The sequence below is a fragment of the Melanostigma gelatinosum genome (genome assembly GCF_949748355.1).
Source record: "Melanostigma gelatinosum genome assembly, chromosome: 2".
In the NCBI taxonomy this organism is placed as follows: Eukaryota; Metazoa; Chordata; class Actinopteri; order Perciformes; family Zoarcidae; genus Melanostigma; species Melanostigma gelatinosum.
In genome coordinates, this window is record NC_136635.1 from 25489674 (window position 1) to 25510009 (window position 20336).

General features: G+C 45.6%; 1 protein-coding gene across 1 annotated transcript in view; it reads right to left on the reverse strand.

Moving 5' to 3' along the window:
• Positions 1–17826, reverse strand: part of fto (FTO alpha-ketoglutarate dependent dioxygenase) — a 115158-nt gene extending 97332 nt beyond the window's left edge. The window contains exon 1 of the mRNA XM_079288608.1: positions 17745–17826. Coding sequence (XP_079144734.1) covers positions 17745–17786 — 42 coding nt within the window. The 5' untranslated portion in view covers positions 17787–17826. The remainder of the gene's footprint in view (positions 1–17744) is intronic.
• Positions 17827–20336: the final 2510 nt, after the last annotated feature.

A 20336-nucleotide genomic window follows, 5' to 3' on the forward strand; every position in this document is an offset into this window, starting at 1 on the left:
TAGCGAGCATGATGCCTCAACGCCAATCGCACACAAACCAGGGCCGTCACACACATGTCGGAAACATCAAGCTACTCAGAAATTCCACAGAAAAAAAGGAGAGAGAAGAAGTTGCCGGAGCCCTCTGAAGCAGATGGACTCTCAGTATCAGAAGGCCGCTGTGTCTCCGTCTCTCTACCGGATTCTAGAAGGAAAACCACGAGGCTCAAAAAAGGTCTGCGTTCCTGCTCAGACCCAAGAAATGAGATTACCAATCCCATAATAACACAGCGGCGTCACGGTAGCCCTGCCGACCGTCTGCGCTGAGTGATATATCTGATGGTTTTTTTTTTTTTAATCTCTCTCTTGCTTGATGGGATTATTCCCTCAGCCGGACTGTTTATCACAGAAAAACATATTAGCTAGAATAGAACTCAATTGGTTCTCTTTGATCTTGGCCTATAAGAGATATCAAACTGTGTACCACATATTTATTAATTTCATTTATTTCCCCATTCGTGACACTTCAACGGACACTTTCTTCAAAGCGTTCCTCGCGGAGTAGATTAATGTCCAGCGCTTAGCATCAATAGCTAAAAAAAAAAAAAAAAGCCAGATAACTCTGCCGCTGTGGGGATAAAAACACGTCCAGTCTAACTTGTGTCTGACCCAGAGGGTGCATTGGAACGTACTGGATGTGATTGGACTGCTTAAGGAGGACACATGAGTCCCACTGGACTTGTTTAGATCTGGCTGATGCATCTCAAACTGTAGCTACAATGTAGAGTAAGCCCTAAAGATGGCTCGACAAGTCGTCAGTCACCCCATGTGAAAGCGCTTCTTGTGCTTTCCAGTATACACTTTTCAGTATTCTTTCCATCTTGGCTAATATCTATCTTTGCCATATTTTCCTCAACCCCTCCAGCCAAAGGAGGGCAGCACTCTCTTTTTGCATGCGGGTCAGACCGACAGAAGACTTTGGCTCTCACCAGGCCCTGTGACGTGATGAGAGGCAGCTGTGTAATACAGCCCATTGGTACTTGTGTGACACCCGTTTCAGAACTGTTCGTCTTCTGCAAAAGTGAAAGTACGACTGTAAAACTTCAGACTCCGACTGACGGACTTGTGCGCTCGCATCAAAGGCGCTTCCGCCGCGCTCCATTTGGCGCCGGATCGCAGAATTTCGGGAGCTCGTGTGAAGCGACACGGGGCATAAAGAAGGGCGACCCCTTCGGAACATTGGTGTTTGCATGGGCGATGCATAGAATGTCTGCAGGAGCTTTGAATTCAGCTTTGATCTGAGGGGAAAAAAACACACATTCACGAAAACACAACCGGTAGTCAAGTTGGTTCCATAAAGGTCTCTATAGTTCTATAGTTCGTCGACCTCATCTTCGGGGTATGTCACTAACTCAAACTATGGTGAGAAAACACAGCACCTAGGTGCCACCACACAAATACCTACAGAGTCGCACACATACACGACCACACAGGCAGAGAGGTTCCACTTTCACTGCAGTTGTATCACTTTTAACAACTTTCTAAAATGTATCTAAAAGATGTGTCCACCCTACCTAATGCACAAACTGAAAAACAGCAGCTCCAGTACCAGTTACAATGTCATAAATTACCTTTTTAAACTATTTTTACAGATCATTTCATAATTCATGCATGCCAAGCTGAAAAAAAAAAAACATTCAGGGCAAAAAATTAACCATTTCTTAATTCTGACATTTTCTTTCCAGCCACTTGTGGCATTCATTTATTTTGAGAGTACCAGCTAGAGGTTTGGTGACTGAGTGCGATGGCTGACTGGGCAGAAAGGTCAATGGCTAACCGGAATGTGTGGGAGTTGACCTCAGAGCCGGGGCGTCGGTAATGTGTAAACCTGTGTCTCCACACGCTCAGGACCAAACCATGAATATGAATGAGGTCAGTCAGGATGTGTTGCCAGAAACAATCTGAAAAAAAAACCCGCTTCAGCTTTCGGCTACTTTTCCTGTTGATTGTTGTCGATTCTTTTCTGGATAATCTGTATTATCCTGAGATGTATTTACGGATTCAATTTGGCGTGTAGTTCTAGCCTTTAATGCAAGGTCGTCCCTCCGAGCCCATGCAAATAATACGGATCAGATGTTTACGTCTCGTATTAAGAACATAATCCTCAGCATGTTTTTCGTATAGACACAAGAATGGGTCATATTAATTTAATCATTTTCAGACAGGTTTTGTTTTTTTCAAATAAGAAACATAAGAAAAAATATATATCCCCAGAAATAACTGCAGATGAATGCTACGCCATTGAACTCTGCATATTCAATTTAAAATCAAGGCGGTGAACAGTCCGTATATATATATATATTGACAGACGCGTTCAACATGTGTTCGGTGGGGGTCCACAGGTGGAGTACGTGATGACAAATGGCAGACAAGGCCAGCTCTGGCCCGTTAATTGTTGTTGGAGGCCGAAGGCTGCGTCGCTCGTTTCACCTCGCGACAGGTCGGCGGGGGGACGCGATCATTAATATTGGAACATTTCCATCCATCTACCTGAAACAAGAAGCCAGTCATTTAAAGGGCTGGCGCTGGGCAGACCTTTCACGCCCTGTTCATATCACTGATCCAAGCACATTACCAGAGCTGTGGGGGACCACTGCCGGTCATTAATTACATAAACACACACACACAACCTTTATTGGCACCCGGTCACATTTGAAAAATGTCACACGTGCGAGATAAGGTACACTAACACGCATCCGGTGTGCCATTTTAGCGAAACATCAAACGCCACGTCAAAGTTCCCTCTCGGCGAGCCATGTGTGCACTTTCTCACGTGCACACTTACTTAAAGCTACTCCTCCAGTCACCCCAGGGTGCACGTAAATTCTGTCAGGTGGAGAGTACGTGTGCATGTGTGTGAGAAGAGGAAGAAAGAAAGAAAGGGGGAAAAAAAAGGTACTGGGCCTCGTCTGTGTTTTGATCTCTCTCACTGCACCTGACAGGCCGTACAGAGAGACCCAGGTTCTCCAGATCAATCATTCAAAAGTATTTACAAATGCAGAAAGCCAGACACAGACAGGTTGGCACATGGCCACTCTGTTTAAGTGCTTTTCAATGTGTCTGTGGTGTCAACATCTATTTCACACTCATCTACACCTCAAAGGGGGAAAAAAAGATGTTCCAGTGACCTTTAGCAAGTGTCAAATGTGAAGAGAAGAAGAGGAGAAAGAGAGACGGGCGATTCAAGAGATCTGTCCGTGTGAGCCTTGCATAACCTTTTTATTTACCCGGGAAGGATTGACTGAGCGTGCTCTTTATTAGAAACATACCAGCGGCGTCGCACAGTACATCTAAAGATGTCTGGTGGGCAATAAAAAAAACATCTTGTTCAAGGGCATCTTGAGCTATAAAGCCAGTGCAGGATTCAAACTAGCAGCCTTTTTTTTTTTTTTTGTCACAAGAGCAGCAGTATGAGCTCTTGGCTGCCATGACCGACATGCAAGGGCCATTTGCCATTTTGCCTTAATTGTTAGTTTGCGTAATGTTTCCATTAAGATGATGTCGATCGAGAAAAGATTTTTAGTTTTCACCTTCAAATTACAACATGCTCTCATGAGGTCAGCTGTTTTCCATGCAGAATGGCCGGTTTTAACGCAGACGCAGTCCCTTGGTATTGAGGCAGGGTCCGGTTCAGCCCGGGGTAAGTCGGGGGGGGGAGTGAGAAAAGGAGGAAGGGAAGGAGAAATGGACGGAAGGAGGAGAGGAAGGAGAGCGTTGATTGAAAGACTGTGATTTGCAGTTTCCAGCAGGGCACCAGGGCCACCGAGTTGTTCCAACAGGGTTGTCGCGTCTCGAGGTGCAGTCAAGGAGAAGTCAGTGCTTTAGAAAGCTCCCTCAATTTCTCCATTTCCCCCTCCTTCCCTTCCCTCCCTCGCTCGCTCTCACCACCCAGCCACACTTTTCCTGGCCCTCCAAAAAAAATCAATATGGCTGTGTAAAGTGCAGCTTGGCCCAGGGGGGAGGGCCGGCTAGCTGTAGGGGCTGGATGCGGAGCTTACAGGGAGGACAAGAGGCGTCCTCCAGGCCTGTCCCACAGGCAGTGTCAAGGACAGACCTGAATATCAGAGGACTGAGGCCACCGGATTGCCCTTCCGCTCTCTCTCTCTCTCTCTCTGTGTCTCTGTCTCTGCTGGCCCGTCTTGGCTGGCTCAGCCGGGCAGAAGAGATCGATAAGCAGGTGGAGCGTTTCAAATCCCCGGCTCCGGAGGGCCGTCGTTACGCTCCTCAGAGCCCAGCGGACCAGGGCATCGCTCAGGGCAGAGCAGCTGGATGGATGGATGAGTGGGCGGGCGTGTGCTCGTCGCACCTAGTCATTGAAAGGTTTGTGATTTGTGACAATAAACAATTCAATAGCACTTTGCCATACACAGTGTCTGAGGGGTGTAAGAGCCAGACTCTTCACACACACACACACACTGCCATTGTCTCAGCATGTCACAGATCAGAAGCATTCAGAAAGGTCAGGCAGCTATGGACCAGCCTGGTACCATATCTCACAGTAGGTCAGTACCTGTAATGCTGCTACGATGCAGAATAAAGCATGTGAAATGGCCTTTTAAAAAAAATAAATAGAAATGGCATGTTCATTGTCAACAGCAGTGTTCCTCATTTCCATACAGTAGGCTTGACGAGGAAGCCTGTACATGACGTGGATGAAGTGTGCGAGGAGGATTTCAGTGTGTGAGTGACTGATCACAGTGGAAGTGGCTTGTGTCTCTAATCCAGTACCACTGTTAGACCCGGCTCTGTGTACCGCGCCGCGGGTTGATCAAACCCATCATGTGACAGGCAACCTCTTCAAATGACGATGATTTCCCGGCTCTGTGTCCTTTTCGGCTCCCATATTAGATCATCTTCTGACACTGCCGAGTCTGCTACTTCATCTGGGATAAAGATGATGTGCAAGCCGACCGGAGGGGCTGCGAGTCAAGGGTAAACGAGGGGCTGAGACGGGGGGGTACTGTGCCGCGTTGGCTGACAGCTGTGACAATTATCATGTGGTATATTATAACCTTATGCTAAACATAAGATTTGATGAAGTATGTTGCTTGCCAAAACACTTCCAAGGACATTTTACCAGCTGTATGTCACATTCACACACAACACATGGAATGAAGACGATCAACGTATCAAAAATGGAGAGGATCTGGTCTGCGTCAAGTTTTCCGCTCGATCATCAAAATGTGACTGTTCAACTGTATCATATTTTCTTGAATTATTTGTTGATACCCATTTGTTGGAACTGATTTCTGAATGTGGTATTATGAACAAGCTTGAGCCGTGGCCTAAGTACAAATGCTGACAATGACCTGAGCCACTAGAAAAACATATGGCACAAAACAGATGTGGACTGCACATCTAGGACACTTCTAATTCTATCTCATGTAGTTCTTTGACCCAGATAAACTGGCATTATGATGGGACCTCAGATTAATATTGAATTAAGGGCCGAATATCATTTGTGGCTGTTTACACGGCCGTCAGCCCGTCTTCCTGGAATCCTGAAGCAGATAAGTTTGCTATAATGGCATTAGCCAAATCCCGGAGTATAGCAGACGGCACTTGTCTTGCTTGAGAAGCCACCTCATTTCTTTATTTATTTTTCCTTCACTCATTGTGAACAAAGGGGAAATATTCTACCAGGAATTGAATAGCTTAATCCTCTTTTCACTCTTCCCAGTAGCTTGAATGGTGACAGATTAACATCCTGGAGGTTTACGAACCCAGCCATTTGAAAATGTAATTGCTGGTGCGACACTGCATGCATGTGTTTAAGTTGAGGGTTAATATTAAAGCTCAAAACACACACATGCGCTGGAGTCACGGGGGGGGGGGGGGGGGGGGACACGTGGCCAGGTTGGGCCAGACCCAAAGTCAGTAAAGCCCAGGCGGGACGGCCCATTCTGTCACGTACGTATCAGCAAGCTGTCCCAAACCCTCGCTAGGCGCCATAGTTACTGTTCACTTCTGCTAATTATTACAGCCAATCAGAGGGGTTAACGGGGCGGAGCCTGGCCAGACCATGTTCTGGGGCATTTAACAGCTGGCAGGAACGGAGGTGAATGCATTACACACTGCCCTCATCCAATAAAAATAAAACACCCTGACATCTGAGGTATACTTAGCACGGAGGAAGTGAGGGAGCCAAGAAAGAAGGGATCAAGAGAGGGAGGGGAAGAGGAGGGTGGGCTGGGGTGAAGAAGGGGGAGAGAGCATCTGATAACATGATGTCCAAGTGCCACCTAGTGACAGCTTCCCAGCTCCTCTGGTCCTTGAGGCTCCAGAGCATCAGGGGTGAGGGGGGGGAGGAGGGGGATGGACAGATGAAGCGACCCAGGACGGCAGGATTGTATATCAGTAGCATATTGTTTTATTCTTCCAGACGTGTCAGCGAGCAGTCTGAACTGTTTTATATCAAATTACAACATACAGAAGTGATGTTGGTTTTAATCACTTTACATATTGTTTCCAAAACCCAATCAAGCTAAAAAAAAAGAAAAAAAAAGCGAAGTCCTTCCTCAAGTGACCCCTCTGTGTGTAACACTGCACTGGTATGCTGGAGGACCTGGCCTCCTATAGGTCCCCTCCCCTCATTAACCCAGGTATAAATCACACTCCGCCAGTTGCCCCAGAGGTGAGAGGGATGAGAGTGGAGGTGAGCTTGAAATAATGCTTATGTCACGGCGGGTCAGCCCTCCATTATGGCCGTTTCAAAAACTATTAATCTTGCTTGTAGTCAGTGGCCTAGAAATAATTACTTCATCTAACCCATGTAATACAGCATGACCAGCAGTCGAGCCTGGTCAATTTGAGGCTCAGGAGGAAGGCTGGGGTGGGGTGGGGGGGTAGATAAAAGGGAGTGAGAGAGAAACGGGGGAGAGCCACAAATTACCAGGCCCTGTCTCCTGCTACTGGGTGACTGATGTCCTGCTCACTTCAGCTGTGGCCTTTTACACTCCCAACACTGATTTAGATAGATACATACACACGCTCTGAGAGGCACATCATGTACAAGCACACATATGTACGCACATTAGTCCATGATTAAATACATTCACACTGAGCGACATCTTTTTAAACAAGGGTTCAAAACCCTAAAATTAGATCTCGAAGACTCAAAACGCAGCCTTCCATTTGTTTTAGTTAGCACGCAGAACTGAGCCGGGTCAAATCAAACCACGAACTGGCTATACCACCAAACATCCTTCGATACTGCATAAAACTCAAAATGCATGTGTTCAAATGAAGCCCACAAAAAAAATGCAAGTGAAAGTATTTTCCTTCGTTGTCAGTCAGAAGCAATTGTGAAAGCCGTGCTATTACACGCAAGCATTTAAAACCCACGCTGTGGGTAAACAGAGGCGCCGCTGCAAACTCAGCCCGCATGAACGTCACAGGAAGTGTGTATGTATGGAGTGACATAAATAAATGCAGTCCTCCAGTGGCTGTCACAGCTGGCATTGCAGGTGCAAATTTAATTAGTCAAGGTGAAGTCTCCCCTTGTTGTCTGAGAAGGTGGATGGGGGGGGGGGGGGGAGGGTCCTCGCCATGCACGGCTGTAAACACGCACTATATCCTAATCAGGTGTCACCGGAGCGTTTGATCAGCCTGCGAAAACTTGTCACGAATCCCCCGGCAGAGAGTGGGCCGAGAGGGGGGGGGGGGGGGGGGAGAACAAAGGAAAAGAGCTGTCACCAGAGAACAGGGTGGTGCTGGAGACGGCAGTGGATGAAGAGAGTTTGCCCATTAGCAGTCTCTCCTCCACTCCCCTGAACGTCTCCCCTCCTCTGGTTTTCCGTGGCTCCTCTACCTTGCAGTACATAACACGCCTTTACTGTATCCCGTCTGTGTGTCTGCGCTTCCGCTCTGAGGAAAGTCTCAACCACAGCTGTCACACTCGCTGCTTCACAACCGCCAACAAAGCTTCCCCCGAAAGAAAACCCCAAATACGCTACTTTTGTTTACCTCCCGCAAAAAAAGAAAAAGAAAAAACGTTCAGAGATACAAACTGTGTTGTTTTTATCAAGCGCCATTCTGAGTCGTTGGGTCGTCCTAGAAAAAGAACACGGGAGGTGCTGTTCTCCTCCCGCCCGGCCCCTGCAGGCTGCTCTGAGGCAGTGCAGAGGAACACACGCGCCATTACATGCTGTTTACCTTTCAGTTTGGGGCGATATTGAATACATTTGCCGATTGAACCGCGTAAGAAACACAGGCGAGTGACAAGGCCCAATCGTCTTTGCGACTACCATGGTAACTGAGATTACAGGCTAACAAAGAGCAGACAGGGGGAAGAAATATTTAAAACCCGAATAGTGATACATAAATTAATTAAAGGACAAAAAAACAAGTGGAGAATTAAAGTTGGAACATCTGTCAGCGACTTAGCTTCCCAACATAATACCAGTGTTAGAACATTTATCCCCTTGAAGTTAATGATCCCCTCTTTAATTGACAGTCAAGGAAAAACTGGCTGCGGCAGCATCCTGCCGAGACACCGATAAGAGCCCCCCCCCCCCTCCCAAAAATAAAATAAAAAAACAGTTTAAAGAACCTTGGCACTAATCCCTATTGTCATCCCAGCGCAGCAGAAGGACTTACAAACACAGATAACTCCGGCAAAGCTGTCTATTTCTCAGGAGTTATGGGGACAGCCGAAGCCGCCGCGCGCCTCGAATCAGTCACTCAGATTAGCCCAATCCCTCTGTGCTGTCAGTCAGCCGAGACAGTAGCCTGTCACCACATTTACATGAGTCCATCTCATACGTGACAATGCCCCCCCCCCCCCCCGCCCCCTATATAGATGACAATGGGTAAGAGGAAGGGGTCCAGATTGCGGGCGTGCAGTGTGCTGTACGGAAGGAGGAGAGGAAGCAGAGCGGGCTGTTGTTGGATTAAGCTCACGGTGCTCGCGTCTCCACTGACACTCCAACAACAAGTTTAAGGAGTCTTAACCATCTACGTTATTTTCCATAGTGGAGAGAATGTGGAAGATGGATGTCAGATCGAGCACACGCATACACCTACACTGACAAAACGGCGATACACACACACACACACACACACATAAGGATACACTTCAAATAACTTGGAAGTACAAAATGACTGTTAGCTTAACGAGTTCATGTCTTCCCCAAAGTTGGCTTCAAGCACGACTTTAATCCACCTACTTCACTTAACATGGTGAAGCTCAAAGAATAAAAGGGGAAAACAACATTAAATGAAGTACGCCCTATGTAGAAAATATCTGGATCATCTCCATCGTGAATAAACACAAGCACGATGGAGATTAAAAGGCCAACTGTAAAACAAATCTCCAAACTTTGGGGTGTCAAGTCATTCAGGGATTAGTTCCCGCCGAGTACGAGTTTGTACTTTTAAATGAATGTGTGATACTTGGCGGCACCTGAGAGCTCGCAGTGTGCTTGCTGCTTTTTATGCTTCTGTGGCTCACTCCACTTCAGACAGTACTGCAACAAATGACAGTGGATGCCCTCTACATAACAGGGCCAGTGCAAGCATGACACAGGGGTTGACAAGTGAACCCTCAAACTCCCTCACCCTTGCCACAGCGCACACACACACACACACACACAAATAGCCCCGCAAACAGCCCTGACATGACCGCTCAGGAGCCCTTCCTAACCCCTCCTTGTGTTTTTTTTCCTCGCTCTCCATCTCACTGGAGACAACCCTCAATTCAGGACCGTTTTAGCCAGGCAAGTGGATGTGACCCGCTGCCCTCCAGTCAGGCTCATCTGAATAAACAGCGTTGAAGAAACAGGCAGAGGAGGGAAAATCTGCCTACATTACGATAGGAAGAGAGGAGATGGGATTCAGCCATGGGGCTCTTTTCTTTATGCACGTTTGATCAAGTGCTTGACAGCGGCGGTGGATGGAATTACGGACTGTTGAATAAAAAAGTTGCGGTGTGGGCGTTCAGCGTGCACGGTGTGCGAGTGTGTGCGTGTTTGTGCAGTTCAGTCTGGACAGCTGGGTTTCTCCGTGGCCTGACAGTGTTTTCGGCTTGTGACAAGCCTGCCGCGCCACACCACCACATACAAAGCGCAACCCGCCCACCAAGCCTTCCAGCGAGTCCATCACTCAGGACGGCCGAGGGAAGAGCCGTGAGAAGAGGTCAGACGTGGAGGAGACGAGGTGGGAGGAGAAGAGGATGAGGAAGAAGAGGAAGGAGGGAGGGCTGGTCAGGGGTTAAGTGTAGAGAAGACAGCGATGAAAGGCAACTGTCATGCACTAGTGCTCGCCCAGGAGCACCTGTCTCGAGAAGAACATGCAAAGTGTGCCGGTCACGTCCTGACAACACCCCCATTTTTCTACACACACACACACAGATATACAAGCTCACAGGAAAGGGCTGATGCTCCACCGTTGGAAAGGCATCGCCTGTCTGACAGCATGCCAGTCAAGCTGTCGTTGCCTCCTTCGCATATGCAAGGAAAAGTTAGGCTGATGAAGAAGAAAAAACACACAGGGGCTCGGAGACAAAAAAGAAAAGGAATCACTGAGACATGAACAGACTACCTGAAGTGAGGAGACACTTCTCAAAGACTTGATGCAGAGTAAATGCTGGAACGAACAGTACACAAAGCTCCATGAAAGCAAATCCAGGAGAGGATAACCAGGAGACCTACCACGGACTGGAAGATGGTGTGGTTACCAAAGTTACCCAAAGCATCTGATGTCACAGGGACCAGCTCTATTAGAATATTTGCTAATCAAACAACATACAAACTTGAACCCCTTACGCCTGACATAATTACCATCACACCCCATAAAAGCGACACAGTACTATTTTTCAAAATCGTTCATGTTTGTTTTACAAGTAGAAACTACCTGTGGTATTTTGGGGAAGCCATGTGTACCTCCAGCTGGCTAAGCTAATTGCAATGCTACAACCTGGCACCGGCTAAAAGGAGGCACTGCGTATGTTCAGCGTCTACAAAGCAATAAGCTCGCCGCCAGGTATTTTAACACACTTTCATTGCTCATGTTTATGGAAAAGAGCTTATGATGTACAAATTAACAGTTACTATTTACAGCGCCTCGTGAACCTGGTCTCCTGCAGCTTTTGTGAATGACGGGTTTTGGACTTTCTATTGGAACCAGATGTTGGGAAACACCTTGGCAGTCTGCACTTTTACTTTATTGGCAAGGTGAGTCATTACAAAGGGAAGAATGAATTCACAAATAAACAGCAGGCGGACTGATCTGTCTTGTGCGGGTTTGCTTTGCAGAGCGAGATCATTTTATTAGAGTTAGCTAGAATTAGCAACAACCGTGGCGGCTGTGACCGGGCTCCAGACTGACCTTCTACACCTAATAGGTGCACCAGCATTTAGGTTCACACAGAAGTTTTCACCATGCCTTTTGGCGCCGGAATGAATACAATTTAAACGTTACCTATTTTCAGTGCCTATAGACAATGGTCATATCTTAAAACAATATGTAAACGATAGTTTTGGGTCAATGTTTTTCGGTCACATGAGGCCATTTCCACCGAAGATGTTGGGTCCACAACTCCTGTGATGCATTAAGAATGAGAGATAAGGACGCGTGAATTGCCCGCAGTACAACTGTTTGAAAAAGGCCATGTTTTTATAATATCCTGTATGTTTACGTGTGTAAATATGTTGGTATAAGAGTAGCGTAATGTGTGCGTAGCAGTGTTTGGGCGAGCGACAGAGACTAAATGAAGTTGGATGCACTCACAGCAGTCAGCTGTTGCCGATCGTTGCAGAGAAGAAATTGGTGGTAAGGTTGTCTCCTTGAATATTGCTTCTGAGGGAAGAATTACTGAAAATGTTTGGTGACAGGTGTAACGGGCACCGAACCATTTTTCTTGTGATGAAAAAATTATCAATAGTTCTTTGAACAACCGGCATGTTTAACGTTGCGATGTTGCTCGAGTAAGAGTTTCACACATATACACACAGAGACTGACCTGCTGAGTGAAATTAAAATGTTTAGTTGCACTTGACAAGAGTATTAGTTGTTGGGCGCACTCTGAAGCCCTGTATGAAGTATTCAGGCCGGGTAGCAATAGTCTGAGACTGAATGAGTCTGATGCAATATCACCTGTATCAATGTTAATCTTTCCAATATCCATTGTGCTAATCAAGCCTATAAAAAGCAGCCTCAACACACACACACACACACACACACACATTCAAAGACACCCATACCTCACACTTACACCCATAAAGCTACACAAAATCCCACACACACACACACCACCAGAACCCCAAACAAACAGAAATGGAAAATAACGACTAGCCCGGATCATAGCCTCGAGTGGCTAATGAACCCCCAGGAGAGTCTTGCCTCTGTGTACGAGTTGAGAGGGTCATTCCCATGTTTATTCAGCACATGTCCAATGAGCCACCGCCATCTATTGATTGAACTGATTATTCTATGTCTCTCTTGTGACGGGACACATGCATGACAGATGAACCCTACTTGAGCGGGTCACATTTGATGTAATCTCATTGAATCTGACAGCTGATCTGGTCGCCCAGTTTGCATGAGCCACACCGCGGCCTTGTTTGCGAATACGCTGACATCTGTGGCTAATGCCTCAACACTAATACGAGGTGCTCGGTAGGGGCTGTCAGACACGTGAGCTGTCAAGGGCTGTTTGGCCGATCTTAGTGACTGCTTCCATGAGAGAAACCATCCGGGTGGTAAATGCTAGGGACAGCGATATACTAAGTATTGTTACCTGAAGGGGTATTTCACAAATGTCTTATTGTTTTTGAACGCTCAAGCTTCAACATCGATTTTTTGAATTTGGGTAGAGTGAAGGCCGCTCGAGGAAACCAAACTAAGCCAGATTGCATGGGTGTAAGACATGAATTATGTTCCCTCATATCTGCTATCATATCTTGCTTCATGCTACATAGTAGCCAACCAGTCAGAGGTTAGACGGCAGCTGTAAACCTCTGCAGATGTCCCTTTTAGTTACAGTTTGACTCACAATGGCGTTCAATCCCCAAGCCACACAAAACTGAAAACTGGAATGCCAAGCATGAGCCCATCTCTGTTTTTCCATTTAAATGTTCAGTTAGATCAAAGGGCCTGGCGAGCACACACAGGAGTCCGTGACAGGCCATCTTAGCCATGTACCATGAGATAATGCAGGCGGGGCCGTAAAAGCTGATATCCTTCCAGATGCAAACCAAATGCAGACATCGTGCACCTCTAAAACGTTATGCATTCAACACAGACCACTATAAAAAAAAGAAGATGGTAAGAGGTGAGGGAACAACATCATATTGGTCCTGAGAAGCTAACCCAACACTTATGCAGCTGATAACCAATGGCATAAACAGGGAACCATCTCATGGGTGATGAACACTAACTTGGATCATCATTTTTATGTCAAGGAACCAGCTCGCTCATGTCACCAGTTGTAGGGTGTATATATAAAGGGAATTTAATAATTTAAAGATGAAGTGGAGCAAAACATACGACAATCAGTAAATTCTTTCAAAACTAAACAACATGAACTTTAAGCAGTATTGTAAAACACATTACATGTCATGCGACTATTTAGCCTGTTGGCTGAATTAGTTTGAAGAGAAGCTTGACCGACCGAGTTGATCTGTAAACACACCTCAGTCCAAATATATATGAGCCAAAGATCAAACAGGCGAAACAAGGTAAAGACATGTTGAGGGAAAGCGCAGCGGCAGACTAATCAGCCCCCTCCAACGCTCACATATAGCAAATCAATGAAATACCTTGGGGCCGCGGGCCTGCGCTATATTACACACCAAAACTTCATATTCACTCATTGATTTTACTTTTCAGAATAGTATATCACTGAACTCCAATGGGAGTAGAAAATAGAGGCCGGGGCTGAGGTCAACCCTCGCGTGGATGGATGTTTGCACAATATTGATGGCGCAAGCAGAAAGAAATGACTAAATATCTGGATCAATAGCTAGTTTCCCTAGCCAACGACAGGTTGTTCCAGATATATATAAATAATTCTTTATGGCTGCTGCAGTGGCCCTAACGAACAGGGCTAAATGCCCCCTCCCTTAAGGTAAACTCTTTGATTAGCCAGGGCCAGAGGTGACAAGTGCGGTCTGCTGATGCTCCTACGCCACGCTTCCAATGGCCTGAGGATGCTAATGCACACAGGGGCCCAGTAAAGGGGCCACGGATATGACAGGTCACAAGCCCTGGGCAAAGTGATCTGTGCTACCTGACCCTGCTATTCATTTGTAATGATGATGGGCCCAGGCCGTTCTCGGTCATGTTCAAGTAATGCATACCATGAATAATTTAGGAAATCTTTTCTACAGTTTTTCACATAAAGACACTTTTCTAATTGCAGTAATCAGAACTGCAACTGGTAGTTTTAGTATAGTTAGGGCCTAAAGAAACTAATTTGCAAGTGGAATTCTCCAATTTTCAGCCACACGAAGCACGAATGAAGGTAAGTATGTGGAGCTTTGAGTAATCAACTCAGGCCAACGTGCCGCAGCTGCTGTTGGCACAAGAGCTGCCTGTTCTTATTTACAGCACAACACAATTACTGCGAACAACACCCAACCTCACAGCTTCCCCTGCTCCATAGCGGCCAATGGGGCCATAAAGAGGGAGGAACCACATAATTGCCTGCTCTTTAATTAAATGAAAGCTATATGGTTCATTTGCCTCCTTTTTTCTTTTCTTTTTTGACACGTCGAACTGGCCAGCCCACTGCTGAAGACCTCCCAGACGCCATCCCTGCTCGGCCCTAAATCATGACTGGATAGACTGCCCGGCGGGTCCCTGGTGGACACACAGTGGCCGCCCAGCGGCAAGGCCAGAGCAGGGCACGCGGTGGATCGACACCTAGCCGGCGATAAGTAATTCTGTAGAGGATTAGCAGCATGATAGCCTGATCAATACTGTGTGCTCAGGCCATTAGGAATGCAGCGAGGAAATGACCCCCTCCGGTAATAAAGCAGGGCATCTGGGTTCTCCTTCATTTGCCAGCTCCATTAGTGTAATGGTATCATTATCTGCCACAGTCGTATTTTTTTCGGAGCCCTGGCTTTTCCACAGTTGGGCCGGCGGGGGTCTGATGAAGCTGTGAGAGCCCCCATGCAGAGTGTTCCCCTTTCTACCATTCTATACAGAGCCAAGGTGTAAATCTTGCTCTGTTGGAGCTTATGTGCTACCCTGCCTTAGGTATCCAAACCCATGTTTTATGTCAGCACCCAGCACTATTTCTCCATCATTGGCTCATTAATAGAGCGGGCAGCATGTAGCTCGGGTTAAAAGGGAGAAAAAGATGGCCGGCAGAGCGCAAAGCTGCTGAATGTGCTGAATCCGACACCCCCACCCCCCCTCATGCTAAAACACCAGGCCTGACATGACAGGACGTCGGTATTAGTCGCCATAAATCGTTTCCTTTACACTAATTCACCAGCTAACATTTTGTGCGGGAGAATTGATTAACCATGTCTGGATGTGTGGCCACATAATCAGCTTTTACCTCGGTAGTTGTTAATTTAACATTATTGCCAAGGGAAACACAAACCATTTTAATGAGTGTTCAGAAATTAAATACCCTAAACAGCTTGCACTATAGGTGCCACAACCAGAGCAAAGCAATGAGGCTGATCTAAGCAATGGGCTGAGCTGAGCCCGGGACCTCACAACATCTGGTGACCCTGTGTGATCATTACTTAGCCTGCCGCTCACACACACACACACACGCACTTCCTGTTTCGACACAGCACTTTATACTTGTCATCACCGTCCAAATGGCGAGCGTGCATCAAAGACAGCATTAAAACATCGGGTTAAGGGACAGGGTCAGGGCCGTTTTCACACTTGCCAGGGCATGAGTGAAATTTCATCCTGTGATGACAATACTGAGAAAACATAATTCATTAGGGTGAAGGGCAAGTTCAATGCTGCCATGAGGAGGACATTCATGGAAAAGTAGCTATTTGAGAACCTTACAAATAGTCTGCGATTGTTGTAGTAACAACGAAGAAAACAGTGAGTGTGTCAGACAATGTCTGATGGATCCATCCATAGAAATATTTTCTTATTTTGGATTTTGAAATTAAAATCTATGTGAATCAACGTGGACGGGGTGTGAATAACTCTCCCGGTGAAGATAGGCAACTGTCCTATTCTATTTCATGGAGAGGATATATATGGAGTATGGCATCCCACCTGTCAGTGTGCTTTACTGACCTGCTGTGGTGGGATTTTCGAAGGAGATTGTGTCTTCATTTGGCACTAATCTGATGGTGCTTGCATTCCCTGAATGACAGTGGACCTACATATCAGATTCCTCACTTTGTGCAGCATTGCAGACATTGCACACACTTACTGCATAACCAAGTTATTAGTTACTATCATACTATCTGTACAACCACTGATATTATACAAAAAAAGTGGCCAAAATGCATGCAGCTCTTTCCTTGGTTTCACGAACAGTCATGCAGTCACTTTACAATTAAATTCCTCTCGCTCATCCTTATATTCATCTATAAAGAAAGGAAGCTAAGCCATTAGGTCTGTGCAGTTCTGCCTGACTGCCTGAGGGCCAGCTGGAATGAGTTCTCTCTCTCTGAGCCGCTCATCTGGCCGCCATGGCTGCTTTCATGAACAGGAGGAACCACGTCTTACATAGTTTCACTGCTGTCTGACATGATCCAAACATATGTGCCACGGCAGACGGCATCCAATTCAGGAGATAAGAGGAGGAACAGACAGAAGAGTCAGACAGACAGACACCATGACCATAGGCGAAACATCCTTCCTTTCCTTTAGGATCTCAACGAACCTTTAGGATCTCAACCTCAAAGTTACGGGTTTTAGGCTGTAGACCGTGGATAAGTCCAGGTCAGCACGAAACACCGCTTAACGCACCAGCACACACAACACTTGGTCAGCACGGGTTACATACATGCATGCATCCCATCACTGTTCATCCTGCACACACCTCACTGGTACAGTTTAGCAGGTTCTACAGATGGCATATTCACAGAGGGTATTAGTTGACGACGGCCATCACAACATCAGCCAACAACTCATCATTTCTAGAGCACCAGTTCTTATCCACTGTATCTACTGTAAAGCCTGAAGCAGCTGGACTGGCACCTTGCCAACTCTAAACTACCCTAGACACCAACTTGACCATTTGTTTTTACTGTGCTGTTCCTTTACTTCTCCACTATTAAGAACTGATTCATTGTTCGTTCTCCAAACTACACTGACATCACAAATTAGGCTTAAACGCTCCCTTTTGTTTAGTGTCATTAATATGTTAACTCCTACAACCTATAGAATAGTTCTGAGTTGAACTATGTTCTTACAAATAACGTCAGCCTACAAGCTGTGATTCAACTCGTGTTATCAGTTGATATGGGGCGGTGCCGATACGTTTATCTTGCGTGCTACAGCTTCTCCTCGGCAGTGCATTTAACGTTAGGTGACAAAGCACCGTTTTAATGTAACTGTAATTCTTCATTGTTGGAAGTCTGAGGGGGGGGGGGGGCAGAAAATGGAAAACACAATAAAGGAAACAGGCAAGGTGAGGTATGCGCTGACATTCACGGCTTTGTAGCCGTTAAAAGGCAGCCAGCAGCATCACACGCGGAGCATTAGATATTCAACGAGCGACAGGGCTCAACAAATATGCCAGACCCAATGGAGAAAAACGCTATCAATACCTTTCTTCTCTTCTCCCCCTCACTGTCACCCGATCTTTTCATGTTCCGGAGTTGTGTTTACACTGCCTCGCTTTCATTCGAGTCGACCCTGGTTGTTGTAGTACACGACTACCTGGTATTTATGTCTATTCACGTGTTAGAAAAGGCACATGCACGTGCAGTCTTCCGCGTTATTTCAGTCAGAGCCCGGTCGTGAATATCTTCAGTGCAAAATGTTTTTTGGTGGAGAGATTGTTGAAGGGGATTCTAAAAGCGTTGCGTTGAGAACTACAAGTCCCAGAGTGAACGTGTGCTCGCGGCGGAAGCAGCTTTCGGAACGCTCTAGAGGTTGCACTGCGCAGGTACAGATTTACAAATTGTCATCGGCAAAATTGTTAAATCAGTGATTTAAAGTTTTACAGCCCTTAAAATGACTGTGATATGACAAAAAATAAAAGAAACCGTTGTTCAAAAGCAAAACCAACTACTACTACACACTTTTATTGTTATTACTTTCTGAATCAACGTGCAATTATTACTTTATTATATTGTATATAGTGTGCATTTTCCATACCCAATATTTTATTTTATTGTGTAACCCTGTTTGCTGCTGCCACAGACAAATTTCCCCTTGGGGATGAATAAAGTACATTTATATTCTATTCTATTCTATTATCATTATTATTATTATGTTATTATTACATCTGTGTGAGGTAGTGGTGGTAGTAGTAGCCTACTGTAGTTCGTCAACATTTTTTCAGTTTTACATTTAGAAAAATGCTGAATTTCCTCTTCAAAAATATCCTGGTCTTCAACATATTCCATATGCTTCCCCCTTTTTGTAATCAGAAGCAGTTCCACTTTCATCTCAGACTATGTCTAAAAATAGCAATCATGCTTTGAACATGCTCCAGTTCAACTCCCGCCAAATTTCTTTCAACTCCTGCATTCATCTTAAATCCAGGTGCTTTTCTGCCGGTGTGGGCTGCAACCACGTCAGCCCTTTTCAACTCACTGCTGATCATGAAAGTGCACCGTAAAATGCACATCAGCGCCCATGTGGCTGCCTTTAAGCATCACCCGAAGTTGAGGTACGCTCCGAGAGTTCATCCTCATAACATGTTTTGAATCGTGCTGAAATGTGTTCTGTCCATTGTTCCCTATCAATGCACATGTGAAATAGTTTCACGGATGGAGCGGCGGCCGTGGTGGTGGGAGGGTGGTGCAGCGGCAGATTGCAGGGGCCTGAAACACCTGCTACATATTATCATTACAGACTTTGATCAGTGTCTTCATTAGTTTCCTTTGTAATCTCTTTTCTTTTATGGTAGAGCTGACCCAAGTTAGCCGGGTACAATGATTTAACACACATGTTTCGTTCACCTGTCTTGTAAAATGCTCACAAGCTCTCCCACTTTCAAAGTCGTCGGTGTCTCTGGCATCCCTTACTAATAAACGGAGGGGGGTTCTTTTGATTCCTATTTATAACCTACATTTCCTCTCTTCTGTTCTGGTCCTCCAAAGGGAGTCTGTTTGAAAAAATACCCTTGGAGTCATTTTACGAAAATTTGATCCATATGCATGGATATATAGTTGGTTTTTTTCACATTAACGTCAGCCTGTAGTGTCATTTTAGAGCTACTATCGTGGAAAGAATCATGTCATAAATAATTTTATCTTCTAATGTCAAAATCTGCCTTCATCCAACCCCGATCCATCATTACACTATGTTCCCTTTGTGCGTCAAACCATCATTCACGTATTCCCACTGTCAATCACCTTCATGGTATAACATTTCAAGGAACAGAGGCTTCTCTGCCTGACTGTTTTTGTCTGAGTCTGTCAGATCTGGGGCTCTTCCGTGAACATATGTATGGGGCCTTTACTGGCAGACAGACCACTTACCTTGTCCGAAAAACCACCGCAGTTGCTTGGTTTTTAATTCCATCGCTGGTGGCCCATTGGTGGGATGGTGTGAACGTCCTCACAACCCACATGGCTGAAGAATCACGTGTGCACATTGGGCCCTATTCAATTTTCATAAAGTATAGAAACCATTCAAATCATGGAGTTTAGTTCTTAGTAATAGGGGTTTGTGGAATCAATTCAAAAGCAGGGTAGAGGGAATTGCTTTGATCATAATTCGGTGCGTTACTTTAAAAATGCAATTTAATACATTTACAAGTTACCTTATAAAAACCACAATACAATTCATGAGACAGAAAATCTCATTACTTTGAAGGAATGTGTCGACATTTTGGGAAATGCGTTGATTTTCTTTCACTCAGGAAGTTAGATGTGAAGTTTTATACCATTATCTGCTGTTAGAGCAGTGTCAATCTCCTCTTTAATGCAACTCTTAGCAAGAAAACTAAAATCATTTTTCCCCAAATGACAACCTGTTCCTTTTAATATTCGATTTTCTGGGCTGTTAAAATCCCTTTGTAAAATCCACACCACACCATTCAAACCATAAACACAATCCATCATTGAGACCATGAGACTCTGTGAACAATCATAATGTACAGGTTCTTTACATGGAGACCAAGCCAATCACCTTCTTCAACAAAGCCTGTAATTTGTCTTACAGTGAATCAGGCTCTCAAACAGGAA